The 22,285-nt window shown below is 43.0% G+C and overlaps 1 protein-coding gene across 2 annotated transcripts in view; it reads right to left on the reverse strand.

Annotated features, from left to right (window-relative positions):
- Positions 1-22,285, reverse strand: part of LOC143983160 (estrogen-related receptor gamma-like) — a 79,180-nt gene that overhangs the window by 12,762 nt on the left and 44,133 nt on the right. For both annotated transcript variants that reach the window (XM_077482539.1, XM_077482529.1), the window contains exons 3-6: positions 16,800-16,916; positions 12,894-13,013; positions 10,511-10,672; positions 4,219-4,488 (exon numbers count right to left, since the gene is read on the reverse strand). In XM_077482539.1, coding sequence (XP_077338665.1) covers positions 4,219-4,488; positions 10,511-10,672; positions 12,894-13,013; positions 16,800-16,916 — 669 coding nt within the window. The remainder of the gene's footprint in view (positions 1-4,218; positions 4,489-10,510; positions 10,673-12,893; positions 13,014-16,799; positions 16,917-22,285) is intronic.

Consider the following 22,285-nt stretch of genomic DNA (forward strand, 5'->3'; position numbering starts at 1 on the left):
TTTTTCCTCCGTTACACTTTTTCGGATCGGAGCGGGTCGGATGTCAGCGGACATGTCACCGCTGACACCCGACGCTCCATAGAGCTCTGTGGAGCACCCGTTCAGGTCCGCCTGAAAAACTGACAGGCGGGCCTGAACGGCACGTCAGTGTGAAAGAGGCCTAAAACTTTTTTTTTTCTGCTAGTAAATACCTTATACAGTGGAACCTCGGATTGCGAGTTAGGTTTACAAGCTTTTTGCAATACGAGCTATTTTTTTTTTTTTAAATCTGACTTGCTTTGCAAGCATTGTCTAGCAAGACAAGCAGGATTCAAGCCTCTGGGCTGTGCAGTACCGCATTTGGCCAGAGGTGCGGGGGCACCGGTGATGCTCGAGGACACTTGGGAATGGAGTGTCTCTGAGCATCTCCAAGTATTTCCCAGTGTCTCCAGTGCCCCCACACCTCTGGCCACATGCGGTACTGCATAGACAAGACAGTAGCTGTGGAACGGATTATCTGAGTTTCCATTATTTCCTATGGGAAAACTCACTTTGATATACAAGTGCTTTGGGATTACAAGCATTTGTCTGGAACTAATTATGCTTGTAATCCAAGGTATTACTGTACAGTCCACTTTCTGTCTCTTGTCTGGTAAAAAAAAAAGCCTAGGCTTATGACATCATGCACAGCACTCTCTCTCACTCGAGTTTGCCAGGAATGACGGGGGACGAGTCATAAGAGGGCCAATGAGAGCTGCAGAGCTGGAGGTGTACCTCTGTGTGTCTGTATAAATCCAGTAAGTGAACAGGCAGCAGCTTCAGCTGTCCACAGTAAAAATGGATGCAGCTAGACACAGTGGAGGGAGATGTCTGCAGCATATTTGGCAAGTACAGAATCACAGTATATATAGAATAATATTCAAAGTGGTTGGAGGGAAGCTTCAAAATGGCAAAGATGTCTTTATTACAAATTATTTGAGCAGACTGCAGTTCCTCTTTAAGTAAAAGCTATAAAAAGAAAGAAAGAAAGGAGAACAAATTGGTCAACGGTCAGATCACCTGTATGTGCATATCGAGCTGCCAACTTATATTTACTACCAAGTTGAAATTAAATTTCTCCATAAATTAGTCCATGCGGTCAAGAAGCCCCAGAAGATATCATGAAAATCTGTGCAGCTTTTTAAAATAATCATTAATTTTATTGTTTTACCTGTAGGCTATTTGGGTCCCCTTATGCCGCGTACACACGAGCGGACTTTTCAACATCCAAAGTCCGAAGGACTGAGTCCGTCAGACTATTCGATCGTGTGTGGGCTGCAACGGACTTTTGACTCGCCAAAGTCCGAAGGACTTTAGAATATGGAACATGCTTCAAATTTTTCCGAAGGAACTCCGCCGGACCCGGTCCCCTTCGAAAAATCCGCTCGTGTGTATGCTACTCCGACGGACTAAAACCGACGCTAGGGCAGCTATTGGCTACTGGCTATGAACTTCCTTATTCGAGCCGAGTCGTACGTCATCACGTTCGAATCCGTCGGAGTTTAGTGTGATCGTGTGTGGCCAAGTCCGCTCGGCTGAAAAGTCTGGCAGAACTCCGACGGAACTCCTTCGGAAGTCTGTCGGACATAAGTCCTCTCGTTCGTACGGGCCTTTAGAAGCCTAACTAAAAACAAAACTCCTATTTAGCAACTCTCATGTCCATCTTTGTTGCTAGGATGAGAAAAGATGTTGGTTTTGACTCCTGCAATGCTGGGACTGATGGGACTGAGCGTCCAACAGCTTTTACTTCCTAGCAACAAGTCAGGACGTGGGGGTTTCTAACTAGGAGGTCTTTTTTCAGCCAGGCTTTTTAGAGGACCAAAATGGCCTACAGATAAAACAATAAAATGGATGATCATTTTACAAAGCTGCATAGATTTTGACTATGTTGTATCTACTGGGCCCCTTGATAGCATAGACTATTTTGTAGAAAAGGTGAACTAATGCCCCGTACACACGAGCGGATTTTCCGTAGGAAAAAACTTGGATGGTTTCTCCGATGGAATTCCACTCAAGCTTGGCTTGCATACACACGGTCACACAAAAGTTCTCTGAACTTTCTACCATCAAGAACGCAGTGACGTACAACACTACGACAAGCTGAGAAAATGAAGTGCGATGCTTCCAAGCATGCGTCAAATTGTTTCTGAGTATGCGTAGGAATTTTGCGTGTTGGAATTGCTACAGACGATCGGAATTTCCGATCAGAACTTTTTCTGTCGGAAAAATAGAGAACCTGCTCTCAATCTTTTGCTGGCGGAAATATATCATAGCCTGCTCATCAGTGCCCATCAGTGTCACCTATCATTGCCCATCAGTGTCACCTATCAGTGCCCATCAGTGCCCGGGTAACCTGTTTGCAAAATTTTCAAAAACGAACTTTAATATAAATGTTGCTTTTATATCCCAATTTTCAGCCTTTTTTAATTTGTTAAACAAAAAATAAAAAACCCAGTGGTGATTAAATACCACCAAAAGAAAGCTCTATTTGTGTAAAAAAAAGTCTAACATTTTTTATATGGGTACAGTGTTGCATGACCACACAATTGTCATTCAAAGTGTGACAGCGCTGAAAGTTGAAAATTGGCCTGAGCAGGAAGGGGGTAAAAGTGCCCAGTAGGCAAGTGATTTAAAGTCCACCTCGTGTGTCAAAAATGTAGATAAGCCAGGAGGACGAAACGCACCAGGCATGGCTGTATGTCAACTGGAAGTGACGCCAGAACCGGCGTATCATTCGCACAGAAAGTGACCGAAAGTGGGTGTTTTTATGAAATTACACTATTAGCCCTTATTACACACGGTCGGACATTCCGACGGAAAATGTCCGATCGGACCGTGTTGTTGGATAATCCGACTGTGTGTGGGCTCCATCGGACTGTTTCCGTCGGAATATCCGACGGACAAAGTTTTAGAGCTGGGCTATAAAACTTTCCCGACAACATGATCCGATCGGACTTTGTCCTATTGTGTGTAGAGAATTCCGATCAGAAAAATTGCCACGCATGCTCAGATCAAATTCCTAGACCAAAGCTATTGGCTACTAGCCTGAACGTAGTCCCATCGTAACGAAATAACGTCATCATGTTACGTACGATCGGATTTTCTGTCAACTTTGTCCGACCGTGTGTATGCAACACCAGTTTCGGACAAAATCCATCGGACAAAATCCGACGGATTTTGTTGTCGGAATGTCCAACCGTGTGTACAAGGGCTTAGAGAATTTTTTCTTATATCCCATGTGATTGAGCTGGGTAGTGGAAGAGGGATTGAACCACTTTGTTCCTGTTGCAACCGGAGATCTACTATCAGATACAAGAGCAGTATGCCAATCATTGTTATGAGAGGAATGGTAATCTGAGTCTCATTTTGTTGGGTATGGTGCATCACTTGCACATGAGGTGTGAACACAAAAGTAATGGATTCTTTCAGTTTTCAAAGGGACAAAAGAAATGTTTTCATTCAAAAAACCTTTTCTAACACGTTCATGTGTGCTTTTTATTGTTTGGAATGGAACATCTCTGCACAACCAGATCATTATAAGATATGGGTTCCTGGCAATGTTCCTCTACAAAATAAGAGACAGTGAAAAGGATAAAAATGTAGAAATCAGGTGTATTTATTGGTGTATAACACGCACTTTTTTCCCCTTAAAATCAGGGGAAAATCAAGGGTGCGTGTTATACGCCGATCCCCTGCCAATTGTCAGCCACTTGGCTGCTCTCGTGGCTTTCGGCCATTCTCCCAGTCCCGCGTGAGCCGCCGAAAGCCGCCAAGAGAGTCCGAGAGCTGCCGAGAACGGCCAAAAGCCAGCGAGAGCGGGCAAAAGCCACAGAGAACGTCTGAAAGCTGTCGAGATACACAGGACATCTGGCGCTGTATCTCGGCGGCGCCATTTTTAAAGTCTGTAAATGACACTGGGGCAAGGCTGCAATGACAAGGTTGCAGATGGACACTGACAAGGGTGCAGATGGACACTGATAAGGCTGCAATGATGGAGAAGGCTGCAATGGACACTGATAAGGCTGCTTTGATGGGCATTTAAATGTAAGTTTTTTTTCCTTAAATTTCCCTCCTAAAAGTTTTTTTCTTAAAATTACCTCCTAAACTTGGGGTGCGTGTTATACGCCGGCGCGTGTTATACGCCAATAAATACGGTAATTATTTTTGAAAATGGACATCAGAACATTACTATATCAGTACCTGAGTTGGCGAGAGCCATGGCTTTTAGTGTGACAAATTCTTCTTTGTCCAACTTTGTCTTGCGATATTTCCTGACCAGCTGGAGAAGTACAGAATGAAGGTTCAAGAGGCCAGAGCTACGGCACTCTTCCCTGCTCAACAAGAAGTTCTCTGCAACTGCCAGCTCGTTGTCCATCTCTAGAGAGCGATAGACGATGCCCAGGACCAAGACTTCCATCCAGGCGCTCTGCAGAAGAGCCATTTGATCCACCAGGGAAAGGACAGAGAAACCTAAGAGGAAGAAAAATGGAGGAAAAAACATTAAATGTAGGGAAATTTATTTTGTTTTATAGAGCATTGTAAGGAAACCAATATTCTATTTTCTGTATGGAAAATACCGTTTTCCCATTTACTTTGTTTATACTTTTTTTCCTTGTTCTGTGCACATTCTTTAAACTTTTATATGAACTCCCTGTGAATACAGGAGCACTCCTGCAACTGCTGAACATCACAGTATTAACCACTTCAGCTCTGGAAGGTTTACCCCCCTTCATGACCAGGACATTTTTTAAAATACGGCACGGCGTTACTTTAACTGTCAGTTGTCGTGCGACGCTGTACCAAAATAAAATGTATGTCCTTTTTTTTCCCAAATATAGAGCTTTCTTTCTTATTTGATCACCTCTGCGGTCTTTATTTTTTGCACTATATACAAGAAAGACTGACAATTTTGAAAAAAAAAAAAAAAACACAATATTTTTTTACTTTCTGCTATAAAACACATCCAATACAAAATGTAAAAAATTGTATTCCTTCATCAATTTAGGCCAACATGTATTTTTGCTACATGTTTTTGGTAAAAAAAAAATCCCAATATGTGTAAATTGATTGGTTTACGCAAAAGTTATAGCGTCTATAATCTATGGGATATTTTTATTTATTTTATTATAGTAATGGCGGCAATCAGCGACTTATAGCAGGACTGCGATATTGCGGCAGACAAATTGGTCCCCAAAAAAGTGACACTAATACAGTGATCAGTGCTAAAAAATATGCACCCGAACGATCGGTGGGTCCCTGATCATTCACTGATTAAGTATTAATATAATAGCACAGGATGTGCTTGCAGATACGCATTGCTATTATAATTACATTTAAAAAAAAAGCATTGGACTTTTTTTTTTAATTAAGATTAATTAATGTGCAACAACATTTTGAGGTTTAAAAGTTTTATTTTAGATATGCTTTAAAATGTCCAATTCAGATTTAATAACTAGAAAGAAGAATTGTAGGAATGAATAGAAAGTAATTATACAGTAAGTGGGCCTCATTTAAAGTAATGAGAGGGGATTAAAAGGTAACTCACCTTTGTGTCACCAATTTTAACCTGACACGTTGTTTCCGGCATGGTACTTTCAGCACTGAAAACAAGTGTACCCTCACCATTATTGACTCTTACCCCTAAAGTTGACCCTGACAGATGTTAGCTATGTTAGTACAGATTCTAGCACTTTCCCTTTAGCATATTATCAATTTCAACCTTTACTCTAATAATACATTAACCCTCTAAGCCCTTGTACACACGGTCGGAGAATCTGTCGGAATGTGTGAGAATTTTGATCGGACAAAGTACCACGCATGCTCAGTCCAAATTCCTACATCAAAGCTATTGGCTACTAGCCTGAACGTAGTCCCATCGTAACGAATTTACGTCATCACGTTCTGAATGATCGGATTTTATGACAACTTAGTCCGACCGTGTGTATGCAACAGTTTCGGACAAAATCCGACGGACAAAATCCAACGGATAAAATCCAACGGATTTGGTTGTCGAAATCTCCGACCGTGTGTACAGGGGCTAACACTTAACCTAACCCAACAGTGAAACATAACCTAATCCTAAAACTTAAATGAAAAGTAAGGCCGAATCTTTTTTGGTTGTACGTCTCCAGAGGGTCACAGGAGTACATTTACTTTGGTCCTCCTGTGACCCAGTCAGCTAAAAGCAGGCTTCTGCCGACATGGAGCAGATTCTGCAACATGGCGGTGAGTACATATTGTTCGTTTGATTTTTCTTTAACGTTTATACTTCTCCTTTAACCCCTTAAGACAAACTGCTGTGCCGCTTAATAGTGATCCATGTTTGACAGTCGGTGTGGAGTCAATGTGATGCCTTTTCACTGCCTGTTTCAACCTTGTAGTTGCTGCACCAACATACCACAACCAAGATTGCGGGGTGTTTGCAGTGCTCCCCTATTTACTTGACAGGATGCAAAAGGGGCGATAGCTGTGTGCCGACAGCATGTAAACACCCCTTTACAGCGGTTCAACCACACATTTTCTACCGCCCCACTTAACCACATGTCTAAGCAATTTCGAATGCGCAACCTAATCTTAACTCCTTAATACTGTCAGGGCTGGGCTCAGCCCTTCCTTTTCTGAGCTGGCCGCGAACTTGATTTTATGTAAGTAAATCACTATAATTAATAATAGGTAGATAAAATTACTAATAGTATCTTATCGAGAATTGGAGAATTTTTAACCCCGTTGTTGCAATATGTGCAACAATATTGTACCCTTAGTTTCCCGACAAATATTATCTACGTTACTTTCCTTTTTTGTAGCTGGACTTTTTGCCCTCTACGGTTTTCTGGTGAAATTAGACTTGTGGGGCTATTAAATGGCTGTACATCATCTGGCAGTGGTTTGAAGTGGGTTGCCTGGTGGTAAGCAGTGTTCGCTATCTAAGTGGTATTTTTCTCTCAATATGTCCCTTTGTTATTGTTGATAATTAATGTAATTTTCTGTATTTTTTATTTTAAACTTAGAAAGTTTATTGTTTGAGCAATCGCACATCCTCTGAGGAAGCATATCTGCGAAACATGCTGGGATAATGTGCAACAATATTTCTTCATTCAGTTTATTTCCTGACCATCCAGACCACCACTGTATATTATTGTTGTCATTTATACTATTTTAACTTTGATTCTAATAAAATGTATACAATTTTGTATTATATCCGGTTCCCGACCGGCGCACGCTGATGTACGTTGGCAGAATGGCACGGGCAGGCATATTGGCGTACAGATACGTCCAATCTTTATTTCCGCCCTGCCATCGCGAGCGCGCCGCCGGCCGGGACCCCCGTGAGTCTCGATCGCCACGTGCATACCCGCGATCGTCTCACAGGGCGGCTGAACGGAGAAATGCTGTTGTAAACAGCTTTTCCCCATTCTGCCTAGCAACTAGTGATGCAGATCTCTGCTCCATGTGATTGGAGCAGAGATCAGTGTTCACTAAATGAAAGCCCAGCCCCCCACAGTTAGTAACACACCCCTAGAAACACCTAACCCCCTACACTGCCACCCACTGGTTAACCCCTTCACTGCCAGTGTCATTTACACAGGAATCACTGCATTTATATAGCAGTGATTGCTGTATAAATGACAGTGGTCCCAAAAATGTGTCAAAAATCTCCGATGTGTCCACCATAATGTCGCAGTCACAATAAAAATCGCTGATCGCCGCCATTACTAGTAAAAAAAAAATATTAATAAAAATGCCATAAAACTATCCCCTATTTTGTAAACGCTAGAACTTAACTTAACTTAACTCAATAATCGCTTATTGCGATTTTTTTACCAAAAATATGTAGAAGAATACGTATCGGCCTAAACTGAGGGAAAAAATGTTTTTTATGTATATTTTTGGGGGATATTTATTATAACAAAAAGTAAAAAATAATGTGTTTTTTCAAAATTGTCGCTCTATTTTTGTTTATAGCGCAAAAAATAAAAACCGCAGGGGTGATCAAATACCACCAAAAGAAAGCTCTATTTGTGGGAAAAAAAGGACGCCAATTTTGTTTGGGAGCCACGTTGCATGACCGCGCAATTGTCAGTTAAAGCAACGCAGTGCCGAATCGCAAAAAGTGGTCTGGTCTTTGACCAGCAAAATGGTCCAGGGCTGAAGTGGTTAAACTGTCTATTTTTCTGATAGTAAGCACCGTCAAAATCCCTATTTATATCTTACCCATTATATTTTCTATTTTTGGGATGTGGTGCCTACCTCTATGGGTGCTTTTTTTCTCTAGTTGAACCAAATGTACCATTTGAGAAAGAAATTATTTTTTTATATATTTTTTTGGGGATATTTATTATAGCAAAAAGTAAAAAATATTGCTCTTTTTTTCAAAATTGTCTCTCTTTTTTTGTTCATAGCGCAAAAATTAAAAAACGCAGAGGTGATCAAACACCACCAAAAGAAAGCTCTATTTGTGGGAAAAAAAGGATGTCAGTTTTGTTTGGGTGCAATGTCGCACGACTGCGCAATTGTCAGTTAAAGCGACGCAGTGCCGTATCGCAAAAAGTGCTGTGGTCAGGAAGGGGGTAAATCCTTCCAGGGCTGAAGTGGCTAGTGACTAGTTCTTTACCTTCTGCAGCACTTCAGTTCTTCTTTAACATTCTCTCTACATGCATACAGTCCCTGTGCCAATATCTTACACAACAGTCCCACTATTGTTATTCGTTTTTTTATTTATTAATCTTTTTATTATTATTCCGTACGTTTTTTGGCTCTGCGTAACTTCTGCATACTTTCAGCTATTAAAGCCATTCAACTTTTAAACTTTTTTTCTACTATTTATACTTTTAAAATTTTAAGCTTTTTAACACTTTTTTTTAACATTGAAGTCAATGAGAGCATGCTTAAAATCCTTAAAATCTTCTTCCGTTACCAAAAGTTTCAGCTCCTTCATACTTTCACCTACAGCCGCCAAACAAACTTTAAAATGTTCACAAAATATTATGCTATCTGGCTATAGCTTTTCAGTTTGATATTTTTTACAGTTTTTTGTGAAAAAACTGTTTAAGTTTAGTGATCATTTCAGAAAATGTCATTAAATTTAGGGCATCCAGGCTTTTGTTGTCTGTTTTGTTTCCATGGTTACCAAAGCTTCTTATACACAGTGATGGGCGGTGGGGGAGAGCACAGACACACCATGTACTGATTTATAATAGAGGAATATGATGGGCAGTTTTGATGGGGGCAATATGATGGGGCAGTTTTGATGCTATTCAGCATTCCCACGCATTTTCTCCAGGAAATGCATTTTCTAGTTCTACCTGAAGTAGGTGACCAGCAGTGTTAAAGATCTTCCTTATAAATGGGATAGTTGCCCAACTGTCATATTAAGTCTGAGTATTTTTAGTAGCATGGGATGAAGACTGGTGCCCCTAACAACAAACTTGGTGCTGATCACATAGTCAATGTGCTGCCCTTGTTACAAGCAGAAATCTGGGTTCTGCATCATATTCCACCTCCCCCAATAACCTCTACTGCAGTGAGGTTGGGTTGTTCTGAGGATATCAGCTTGAACCTCCCTTGGCCTGTCACACTCTCCCTTGCTTTTCAATTAGTTGCTCTTTGTAGTGTCAACCTCCATTACTTGCCTTTTTCAAACCATGGCCATACAATTGTTTCTTTATAAACCTGAGTGCCGAGTTTAATTGGGAAATATTGGAGATTGCTATCACAGGAGAGGGCTCTGCCATGTCACACATGCTGAAGAGACCCTGAATACTATTAACTCGGAGATGATAATCTGTGTCCTTTTCTGAGGCACTCAATAGATCCAGCAAAATGATAGCAGAGAACCCGACCTAGAGGGGAACCATCACCCGCCACAATGCGTCTTGTTAACCCAACGTGTGGGTAAGGTACATTGGAGCAAAACTCAATTTACCTTGACAGAAGCCAGCCTGATTTTATGGCGACAAAATTATTTATTGCTTAAAAACTACTGTGTCTGTGAAAGTTTTTAATTTCAAATTACACGCTGTCTCTCTGGCACTGATTTATAACAAGCTAAAGGAATGAACTTTGGGAACTAATTTGTAAAATGGTCATTGTGATACATTTTTGCCAGTTCCTAACATATCAGGCTTCGGTTTATATTCGTTGGCATCATTGATCATTTTAACTCCTTAAATTACCACTTTGAGATTCCGCCATTTATAAAGCATTTTCTTTTGTGCTTTGACATATATATATATATATATATATATATATATATATATATATATATATATATTACACGCAGTACAGAGAAAAAAAAATTGTAAAACAATGACACAGGTTGATAAGATTATTTGAATTAATGTGACCAGTGATCATTTTAACATTCTTATTCTTAAAAGAAAAAAAAAAACTTTTTAAGAAAAACGATAGGATCCCTTTAATTCACTAGATATTTTTTTCTTAGCATTAATATTTAATGATCCTACAGAGCTCATGTGTCAATGATGCCTTTTACCTGGGACGTGCTTGGCCCAGCCAATGGTGATAAGCAGCTCGCGATTGATTAGCTCACACAGTGTGGTCAGTGTACGCAGGTCGCTGTCTGGAAGGTTGAGGTCAGGGCTGGCAAATATCTCTCCGGGTTCAACCAAAACCAAATGTGACACCACTTTATTTGCTGTAAGAGGTCAAAGAGAAGAAGGAGGACTGTTAATTTAAAAGCTAGCACAACCCACAGCTCTTATCCCAGAGTATTGAATTACTGATCTGCTGATCAAGATGTCCCCTGCATGCCAAGGTTCTAGGTGTAGTCCTGGACTCTGAACTCTCCTTTTAGCTCCACATCCAATCACTGTTCACAGCTTGCCACCTCAACCACTGCAACATCTCCAAAATACATCCCTTCCTAACCAATGACATCAAAAAGCTCCTAGTTCACTCCCTGGTCATCTCTTGCGCCTTCACTACTGCAACTCCCTTCTCATTGGCTTACCTTTAAGCCTAGTACACACAGGCCTAATATCTGTTTTTCATTGAACCAGCCGACATTCAGCCCGTGTGAACGGCAGCCAGTCTTACAGAAGCCAGACATTTGTCTAGCTTCTGTCAAAGTGGCATGACCAAAAAAAGGCTCTGCCATTCGGCATCTGATCAGCACTCTGAGCCAATTGCTGAAAGTGCTGACCGGTGTGTTCTGGCGGGGGGCCACCCCCCCTGTCAAAACACAATAGCACAGCAGGGGAGATTGATGTACAAACATTTGGATAGTTTGTACAGCGGCTCCTCCCGAGCTATCAAATTTTTTCTCAGCCCACTGGGCTAAACGGAAAAAAAATAAATACTAGTGTGTACCAGGCAGCTTTACATACAGTAGGCTATACCCCCTTCAGCCCATCATAAATGCTCCTGCCAGACTCATCCACCTTACCAATCGTTCAGTGTCTGCCACCCCTCTCTGCCAATCCCTCCATTGGCCACTCACCTGAAAAATTAAATTCAAAATACAAACAATAACTTACACAACTTAACAATAACTTACAAAGCCATCCACAACTCGTCCCCCAGCTACATCACTCAAAAATACCAACCAAATCGTCCTCTTCATTCCTCCCAAGAGAATCCTTTCTCTAGTTCCCTTATTACCTCCTCCCATGCTTGCTCCAGGACTTCTCCCAAGCCTCCCTCATCCTTTGGAATTCTCTACCCCAATCTGTCCGACTATCTCCTGCTCTGTAAAATTTTGGGTGGTCCCTGAAAACTCTTCTTCTCAGAGAAGCCTATCCCACCTCCACCTAACAATTGTATTTCCACTTTCTCCATCAGCTCATCCCCCACATTTATTGCCTTTTGTATCACTTGACCCTCCCTTGTAGATTGTAAGCGCTAACTAGCAGCGCCCTCTGATTTCACCTGTATTATATTGTATTGTAATTGTCTGCCATCATGTTGTAAAGCATACCTCCCAACATTTTGAGATGGGAATGAGGGACACCTACTAACAAACGTATGTAGGCATAGGACACGCCCCTGCCACACCTCCTTAAAGGAGAATTAACCAAAAAAAGGTTAATTAAATCCACAAGGACTTTTTTTACCACTACTATTTCTTTATATTGGCTTTTAAAATGTACAAATGCAGCAATTTAGAAATTGGATGAAAGGTTTAGGGCTGGGAAACACTTTTTGAAAGATAAAACGTGCATTTTATATACCACTATATAGATCAGACCAAAATGAGGGACAAATGATGGGGAATGAGGGACAGAGGGACATTTTTACAAATCAGGGACAGTCCCTCGGAATCAGGAACAGTTGGGAGTTATGGTAAAGCACTGTAAAACGGTTACCTCTATATACAGTAAATCATGTATAATAAAAATAATAATAACAATAAAATGTTGCATTCTAAATTAGGAAGTTTTAAGTAAAAGTTCCTCGGCATTAAGCAGTGTGCGTTTCTTATACCCAGTGGTGCTGTCAGTGGGAAGTAAAGAGAGTGCTGGTTAGGGGATGGACAGTGGATTGTAAGCAAGGTGTGCAGCAGCCATGCAAAAGTGGCTACCCTGCGGAGACAATATGACTCTTAGTCTGGTAGCCATGTAAGGAGTTAGAATGGAGTAGACTCCCAGAGAAGGATGTAAGAAACCTTCCATGATAAGGAAGGAGCTGATCTGTTTCTGCACAGGCTGGGACCAAGTCTCAGTTGCCCCTACTCATCAAGTGTACGGATTGTTGCAGGACACAACCTGAGGCACTGGCTAATTTTGCAATCTGAAAACTCTCAGTATTGTTCGAGAGATGTAACAGTATGTAAGTGAATGCGCTTGACATGGAAGTCTTCCACACTTCAGGAATGGGGTCTAACATGCTATTACTTTTAAATACTCCTTGATACCTACTTGTCTTCTTTCCAGGTAGTGAGTGAAGAGTGTTGAGAAAGCTGCAAGGGTCTGGAGCTTCAGTTTCCACCGGGCGTCTGTACTTTTGCCTCCCACCTCGTACTCGATCCAGTCTCACCCCTAGGATCAAAAGTTTCATATCTTTAATTAAAAGTTCATACTCAACACTGCATCCTCTTTGTATTACTAGTTATCATATCTGCAGTTATGTGGCTTCTCCTATGTCAGTGGTCTCCAAACTGAGGCCCTGGGGCCAGATGAGGGCCTTTGCTTGCATTTACCTGGCCCTTGAGGCATTATTCCTGCCACTAACATCAACAGTGGGGCACTATTCATTCCACTAACAACAACAATGGGCCATAATTCCTTCTACCGATAACAAAAATGGGCCACTGTTCCTCCTACTGGCACCAACTATTTCTCCCCCTAATACCAAAGATCGGGCATTGTCCACTCCCACTGGGCAGTCTGGCCCCCCTAAGGTCTAAAGGACAGTAAACTGGCCTTTTCTTTAGAAAGATTGGAGGCCTCTGCCCTATGTGCATTCAATATAGTGCCTGTAGATAAGGTGGTTTTCAGTCCGCTCAAAATGTATATCAGTTTCTGGCAAATGATGATGGGCTAAACCACCAGCTTCCAATAAATATCCTGTGGCAAGGTCTGATTCATTTATTGACAACTGTGCATCTAATATATATATGGCCTCCCTTCTGGAGCTTCTCCATTGCTTTGTTAAAACAACAGGGAGTTCTCACTAAGGCATTTACACCTGAGCAACGTGTTGTGTTTTGTGCTGCACTTTAGCATGTTTTGCCACGTTTGTCTGCCTATTGTATGACAAATGCACCAAAGAAGCTTGAGTATAATTTATTGGCATTGAGCCAAGCGCGTTTGGCCTTTGCAAAATGCATGACAAAACATCTAATGTTATGGGGTACTATTAAGAAATGGGGGCACTGCGAGCGCAATGCATGTTTTTTCGTGGGTTTCTGGTAACTAGGGTTACCACCTGTCCGGCATTCACCTGGAGAGTTCGGGTTTGGAATCACACGTTCGGGTTTCAGACCTCCTGAAACCCGGGCACATTATTCAGACCAGACTATGGGGTTGCAGTTCTGTAAGCCAAGATTGTCTGTTACACTCTCTTTCACCCTGCCCAAAGCCAGCACTAACAATTACCCCTCCCCCCACACTAATGAGAGAGGAGAAAGGGCTTGATTTGCTCCTCTTCCTCCCATCCCTACCCCTCTGTGTCTACCCACACTCCAGCAGCCTCTGCTACATCTGGATGAGAGGTGCTGACTGCCAAGGGGTGACTGAAGTCTCCCCCCTTCTCTCTCCTGAGTACACTAAGGTAAATCAGGGTTCTCAGAGTTCCCCCATACATCAGAGTCCTCTCAATACATCAGAGTTCCCAGTGGCCCCACTTAGATCAGGGTTCCCAGGACATCTCTTATGTTAGAGTCCCCAGAGTTCTCCCTTATGAGTAAGCTATGAGTAAGCACTATGATGAGTGCGAAACGTGTCAGCTGTTTTTGGTTCTGTATTACTTTGCTGTGACATGTACAGTGTGATCCTGATGTTTTAATAAAGGCACGAAAAGTTTAATTTGGAGTACGGCTGTCCAGAATTTTCTACTCACCTTGATTTGCTATATGCATTACCCGCCACCTGGGGCTCTTCATTTCCTGGAGGAAAAAACTTTTTGTTTCAGCAGACCTACCTGGAACGGTGGTAACTCCATCTCTTTATCTAGAGTTCTCCCTTACATCAGAGTCTGCAGAGTCCCCTCTTATAGTGTAAGGGAACTCTGCGAGTTCAGAAGTAAAAGGGGAACTCTGTGGACTCTGATGTAACTGATGTGATTAACTTCATTTGATTAGAAATGCTATTTAATTGCAAAATATATGTATAGCACATACTATAAAAGATTGCTGTTCACCGCTAAAGTGTTTGACTTATATAAAAGGTGGCAACCCTACTGGTAATGTTAGCAGAAACAAGCATTTCTGCCCATGTATCACTTGACCCTCCCATGTCGCTCAGGTGCAAATGCAGTCTAAGATACTCTTGCAGTTTGGCATCTTGGACTGTTAAGGACATGACAGTTCGGGTTGTGTACCTTTGTATCCTGATATAAAAGTCTAGCGCAGTTCCTCTGCCAGTCTCCTTCCCTTTCCACTATCCCCGTTGCTGTCAAATTGGATGTCACCTGCACTGATTGCAACAGATCTTCATAGACCCCTTTCACACCACACCGCACCTTGCGTCGGCGGTAAACTGTAAAACTGTAAAATTGTTAGCGGCGTTTTACCGCCGGATTTGCGGCGCATTTCGGCCGCTAGCGGGGCGCTTTTACCCCCCGCTAGCGGCCGCGAAAGGGTTAAAACCGCCGGCAATACGCCGCAATAGGGGCGTTTTGCCGGCGGCATTACAGCGCTGCCCCGTTGATTTCAATGGGCAGCAGCGGTGGAGGAGCGGTAAACACACCGCTCCTTCACCGCTCCAAAGAAGCTGCTGGCAGGACTTTTTTCTGACGTCCTGCCAGCGCACCGCTGTAGTGTGAAAGCCCTCAGGGCTTCACACTACACACAATGGTGCAGCTTCTTTAGGGCGTTTTGCAGGCGCTATTTCTAACGCTATAGCGCCTGCAAAACGCCCTGGTGTGAAAGGGGTCATACTGCGGCAACAAAACTAGATACATTTTTACCTAAAATGTACCTGCTGTCATAAGACATTAGGTAGGCTGCCATTGATAATCTCTCTTTCTGAGAATGTTAGCTTCCCATCTTAATGTTGGGTTCCTATTATTTTTACAGAAATGGTGCTCTATCACCTTCCACCCAAACACAATGAATAGTTTTAAACGATTATCTTCACGTGACCTGCCTAAGGCTGCTTTCACACTGCAGCGGGAGCGGCATCGGTGGTAAAGTGCCGCTATTTTTAGCGGCGCTTTACCGTCGTTTTAGCGGCGGTGTGCGGGCGCTAGCGGGGTGGTTTTAACCCCCGCTAGCGGCCGAAAAGGGGTTAAACCCGCTCCGGCTTTCACACTGGAGTTAAAGGGGCCGGTTTTTTTCAGGCGTTACACAGGTGCTATTTTTAGCGCTGTAACGCCTGAATACCGCCCCAGTGTGAAAGCAGCCTAAGTCTATTTATATATTGCAGTACATTTCTAGCTCACAGATAAATCTACTTCCCAAACTCAGCTTTTGCCTCTGTGGTAATCAATAGAGTCAATACAGAGCTAAAGTGTTTGATCAAAGGTAATACTCTGGGGACTTCCAGAGCAGAGCAGTGGAACAAGCTCTTCCACATTCTCTGTTAAGGCCCGCACACATGATCGGACAAATATGAAAATTTGCTGTTTAAGGCAACATCCGACCGTGTGTACGCTCCATCAGACAAACATTTTTGGTTTTCATCAGACTTTTCTTGGCTGTGCGAACGGACAAACTTTTGGCCAACATAAGTCCGATGGAGCAAAGTCTGATCGTGTGTACACAAAACCATCAGACTTTTTTACAAAGTACAAACACGCATGCTCAGAACCAATGCAAAAGATCAGACAACAATACAGAAGTTGACCAAAGGGTGGCGCCGGAGTAATTGAACGTCCTCTTTTGAAGTGTCGTCAGTACATTGAAACATCACTACGTTCGTGTTTGTTGCCTAAAAAGTCAGATCGTGTGTATGCAATACAAATTTACGGCCAATGCCCTTTGTACAAAAGTCCACGGGAAAGTTTGTACAAAGTCCGATCGTGTGTATGAGCCTTTACAATACTAGCATCATATTTACAAAGGGTCCAAAGGTGTTTGTGTTGAGGTCAACTTTTTTGTAGCTCAGACCCAAATAATAAAGCTGTTATCTATTTGAGACCCAAAGGTTCTCTCCTGCACCTACCTTCCTTCATCATCCCAACTTTCAGGCACTTGCGGAAGCGACAGGCTTGACAAGACTTCCTCCGCCGTTTGGTAATTTCACAGTCATTAACCACAGGACAACTGTATTCGATGTTACCTGAAGAACAGAGGGGTACACAGTAAATAAAGAGTCACGTGGATGAAAGGAAAGTGTTTAGTGGGGCACTGGGCCACCAAAGCAGCCCATCCAGTCCAAACTGAAATGCTTCTGTTGGCAACACTACAAGAAGCTGAGGGTCTCACGTGACCAACAGCCAATCAGGCCGATCCTAGGCGGGTGCGCAGGGTGCAGTGCACCCGGGCACCAGAGAGGTGGGGGGCCAATAGTTAAAGATCGCTTATTCAACGTATAGGATTAATAGAGCTAAAAAAGTTTTATTTTTTTTAATTCTTTATTTAACGAAAGACAAAGGTTGATAATCACAATATCTGAAGCAGTATCAAAGACAAGGCAACTCAGACACAGTTGAGGGAGTACAAAATACAAGCAATGAAGTTATACCTCAGTTAAGGACAGGCTACGGGGTCAAAGACGCCTGTTGGTAGATACATAATGCCATACAAAATTAGTTGGCAATCATGGGATGGAAGCAAACCTCCCATTAGGTGTGGCAAGTCTGCCAAGCAAGCTGCCTGCCAAAAACTGAAACAGAATTTCTTCCGTAAAAGTATTTTATATACAGTATATTTTAGGAAAGGAGAGAATACATACACAGACAAGAAGAAATAGAAAAAGAAGAGAAAGAGTGTGGGAGAAAGAAAGATGAAAGAGAAAGAAGGGGGGCTAGGTAAAGACAGAAAAGAAGGGGGTAGCTGACTACTACTTTCACACTGTCTTACCCTACATTCACACTCGTTTTGGCAGTGCTATTCGGCCACTGGTGGGGTGGTTTTAACCCCCGCTAGCAGCTGAAAAAGGTTAAAACCGCCAGCAAAGCGGCGCTGCCCCATTGTTTTCAATGGGAAAGGGCACTTTAGGAGAAAAAAGAAAGATGCAAAATTGAGAAGGTGTTTGCACACTTCCCTGTTCTGTCCCTCTTGCTTGCGATCGCTCATGGCCAGTGGTCATCGCGAGCATCGGCACCCCCTGCAGTGCAGTGGGCTCGTGTGCGCGCCTGCTATCACAATCCCGTGAGCCGACCCAAAGCTACGACGGTTCGCGGGATCGCGCCAACCTGCCGCAGTAAAATGACGGCGGCTGGTCGGCAAGCGGTTAAAGATTATATGAGTGCACGATGCCGGCGGCTCGCTCCAGCAGTGATTTTACACAGCGGGTCCCACAGACCTGATGTCCGCTGGCACCCACCGATCCTTCGGTACACAGGCGGAGCGGCAGTCTACCTATGTAAACAAGGCAGATTGCCATTCTGTCAATATAGAAGGAATGGATCCTGTGTTTCTGTAAAGAAAAAACACAGATCCATGCCTTCCACTAGTAAAAGCACCTCCCCCACTACACTGAAGCATTAGCTAGGCACACAGTTAACACTTTGATCGTCCCTGATGTTAACCCCTTCCCAGCCAGTGTCATTAGTACAGTGACAGTGCATATTTTTTAGCAGTGATCGCTATATTACATAGTAGGTAAGGTTGAATAAAGACAATGGTCCACCCAGTTCAACCTGCGTAGGTGTACGTGTGTCAGTATCGGTAATTATTTCCCATATCCCTGTATTTTGTGTTCTTTAACCGCTTCAGCCCCGGAAGATTTTACCCCCTTCCTGACCAGAGCGTTTTTTGCGATTCGGCACTGCGTTGCTTTAACTGACAATTGCACGGTCGTGCGACATGGCTCCCCTAACAAAACTGACGTCCTTTTTTCCCCACAAATAGAGCTTTCATTTGGTGGTATTTGATCACCCCTTCAGTTTTTATTTTTTGCGCTATAAGAAAAAAAATAAAAGAGCGTAAATTTTGAAAAAAACGCATTATTTTTTACATTTTGTTACAATAAATATCCCCCAAAAATATATAAAAAAACATATTTTTTCCTCAGTTTAGGCCGATATGTTATACTTCTACATTGCTAGGACGAGTGCCCAGTGCCACCAATCAGTGCCACCTATAAGTGCCCAGTGCAACCTATGAGTGCCGCCTATGAGTGCCCATCAGTGCTGCATATCAGTGCCACCTATCAGTGCCGCAATATCAGTGCCATCTATCAGTGCCTGTCAGTGCCGCATATAAGTGCCTCATCATCAGTGGCACCTCTTCAGTACCAATAAGTACCGCCTCATCAGTGCCCGTCAGTGCAGTCTCATCAGTGAAGGAAAAAATATACTTATTTACAAAGTTTTGAAACAAAAACAAAGAAAAACGTTTTTTTCAAGATTTTCTGTCTTTTTTATTTGTAGCGCAAAAAATAAAAACCCCAGCGGTGATCAAATACTACCCAAAAAAAAGCTTTTTTGTGGGAAAAAATGATAATAATGTTGCTTTTGGTATATAAAGAAATAGGGGAACTAATGTGCAAAACCAAACTTTATAGAATAGGATATAAAAGGATGGGAGAAGCTGCCAACATATAAAAGTATTCAGATAAAATATACAAATAACATACTTCACTTATTCGTAAATGTTGTTTTTGGTACAGTGTTGCATCACTGCGCAATTGTCATTCAAAATGTGACAGTGCTGAAAGCTAAAAATTGGTCTGGGCATATATTTGTATATTACACACAGCGCAACGCCATCACGTATACACATTCGGAGGTCAAGTGCTTAAAGTGGTTGTAAACCCCTTACAACCACTTTAACCTATAGGCAAGCCTAAATTGAGGCTTACCTGTAGGTGCAAGAAATATTTCCTAAACCTAAAAGGTTTAGGAGATATTTGCAGGAATAGCAGCATCGATATCTACGTCGCATGCGCCATAGACATCTAGCGCGGGCGCACTAAGCGTGCCGTTTCTTTTTTTTCTTCAAAATTGTTTTTATTGTAATTTCAAGTTACATACAAAACAAAACAGCCTATTGGGCATACCCAGGCTGGGTCAATACTAAAAAAAAAAAAAAAAAAAAAAACATACATACATACATACATATAAAGTTATATATTCCTAACAAAACCACTGTACGCTCAAACCACCTATGAAGAATATGCAAAGTAATCCTCTAATTTTGCGTATACCCTGCAAAGCTTGCTTAGTTATTCATGGGATGAAATGTACATTACACTTACATATTCACATTTCCCCTCCTCCCCATAGACTATTAACTGAACAGCCCAGAGACATTTATGAGATTAGGGATGCCACCTGCGTCATTCTCGGTTCTTAATTGAGTGATACTAATTATCGATCGAATCTGCATTCGTGGACAGGGATTCCATCCAAATATCCCATATTTTGTGGAATTTTTTGCCACAGCCACGTGACAGGTAAGTAGTTTTGTACAAGGGTAGAGCCGCATTTACTAACTTCTTCCAGAAATTTATTGAAGGTGCGGTTGAGGCCTTCCATCTGAGTACTATAGATTTACGGGCATAGTAAAGTAATAATCCTAGCAGGGTTCTGATCGGTTTGAGCGTGCCATTTCTAACCGCGATCTAGCGGCACCAGCACGCCTGCGCGGGAGTGATGTAATCGTGGCCAGTCACAGTGCTGGAGCCGAGATACCCGGAAGTCACTCGGGGATAGATGGCGGCGTTGGAGGAGACGAACGAGAGCCGATGCTAGGGCTTTGATCTCAGGTAAGTAATTCATAATGAGCTAGTATGCTATGCATACTAGCTCATTATGCCTTCGCCTTGCAGGGTGTATTTTTTTTTTTTTTTAGGAGGCTTTCTTTTTAATAGATAAAAATCTTTTGGCAGTTGAATAATGTGCTCACATACAACTGCCCTCCTGTATTCTTGGTAGCCCTAAACACTGCACCACTGCACAGATGTACAAGGCCCTCTTCTGTGCCCAGCCAGTGCACTTGTAAATGGTGACAGGAAGACAGATGTAAGCCTGATATTTTGGTTCATCTCCCTCCATCAGATCTTCCCCCCTCATTCCTTTGGGGTATCTGCAGCTTATTTAATTACAAATGAGAATAAACAGAGAGAAAGTGGAGGAGAGGCAGAGCCTGGTGTAGAACGGCAGCATGTCCCCTGGGGGGGCCGCGTGTTCGGATGTAAAGGGCCGCTCTGCCACTCAAATCTCACACACACTAATGAATATTGACTGCTCTCTTTTGCCTGACGGATGCCTCCTCGGGTTCCTGTGTCAGGATGGAGCAGCATCCAGCCCTGTGGAAACTTGGCACAGCCTCCATCAATACTTCAATTAGGGGTTGTGGCCTCAATTGCAGCTCGCCAGTCGGGGGTTAAACCAGAAATTGTTATGAATGAATGAACAGGACCGAGACATATCAGTGGATAAATCAAATAAGCCTCTTATAAAGACTTGTGTTTATTATAATTATTCGTAGTGTCGTTATTATCAGAATTCGGGCCTTTTTGGAATAGCATAAATAGAGCCCACCCACCCCTAACTGTCATACTGCAATTCTGCGTGGATGTCAGAAAGTTGAATTGTTCACCAGAATTGTATAATACAAGACGTATACTTTGTACCAGTGGCGTCGCTAGGGGGTGGCTTTTGGGGCTACAGCCCCGAATCTGGGTCCCATAGCCCTGAGTCTCTGCAGGGGTCCTCAAGGGGAGGGGAGGCTCTCTGGGGACCCTGATGTAAGTGGGAGGCTCTGTGGGGACCCTGATGTAAGTGGGGGGCTCTCTGGGGACCCTGATTTTAAGGGGGATGCTCTCTGGGGATCCTAATGTAAGGGGGCCTCTCTGGGAACCCTGATGTAAGTGGGGGACTCTCTGGGGACCCTGATGCAAGGGGGAGGCTCTCTGGGGACTCTGATGTAAGGAGGGCTCTCTGGGGACCCTAATGTAAGTGGGGGGCTCTCTGCGGACCCTAATGTAAGGGGGGCTCTCTGGGAACCCTGATGTAAGTGGGGGACTCTCTGGGGACCCTGATGCAAGGGGGAGGCTCTCTGGGGACTCTGATGTAAGGAGGGCTCTCTGGGGAACCTAATGTAAATGGGGGGCTCTCTGGGGACCCTGATGCAAGGGGGAGGCTCTCTGGGGACCCTGATCTAAGGGGGGCTCTCTGGAGACCCCAATGTAAGTGGGGGGCTCTCTGGGGATATATACACACACACACACACACACACACCACACATATATTACTGTATATATATATGTGAACGCCCGCTCAAGCATATGACTTTCTTTACTACGCTGCTATGGGCTCTAGCCCCAGATCTTATGTAGACCTAGTAACGCCCCAGCCGTGTACTGTACATTAATTGGATCAGGGGCTTAAATAGAGCTTCTATTTTCAGGGTTCACAGCCTACATTTCCATGTCAGCTCCGGAAAGGTTTAGGCCCCTTTCACATGGGCGGCTGTTCTGCCGCTGTTAAAAGCATGTTTTGTTATTTTGAAACTCCAAGACTCCAGGCACAGCGATCA

Source organism: Lithobates pipiens, unplaced genomic scaffold (assembly GCF_037356315.1).
Source record: "Lithobates pipiens isolate NorthernLeopardFrog02 unplaced genomic scaffold, aLitPip1_a1.2 Scaffold_1, whole genome shotgun sequence".
NCBI classification, from domain to species: domain Eukaryota; kingdom Metazoa; phylum Chordata; class Amphibia; order Anura; family Ranidae; genus Lithobates; species Lithobates pipiens.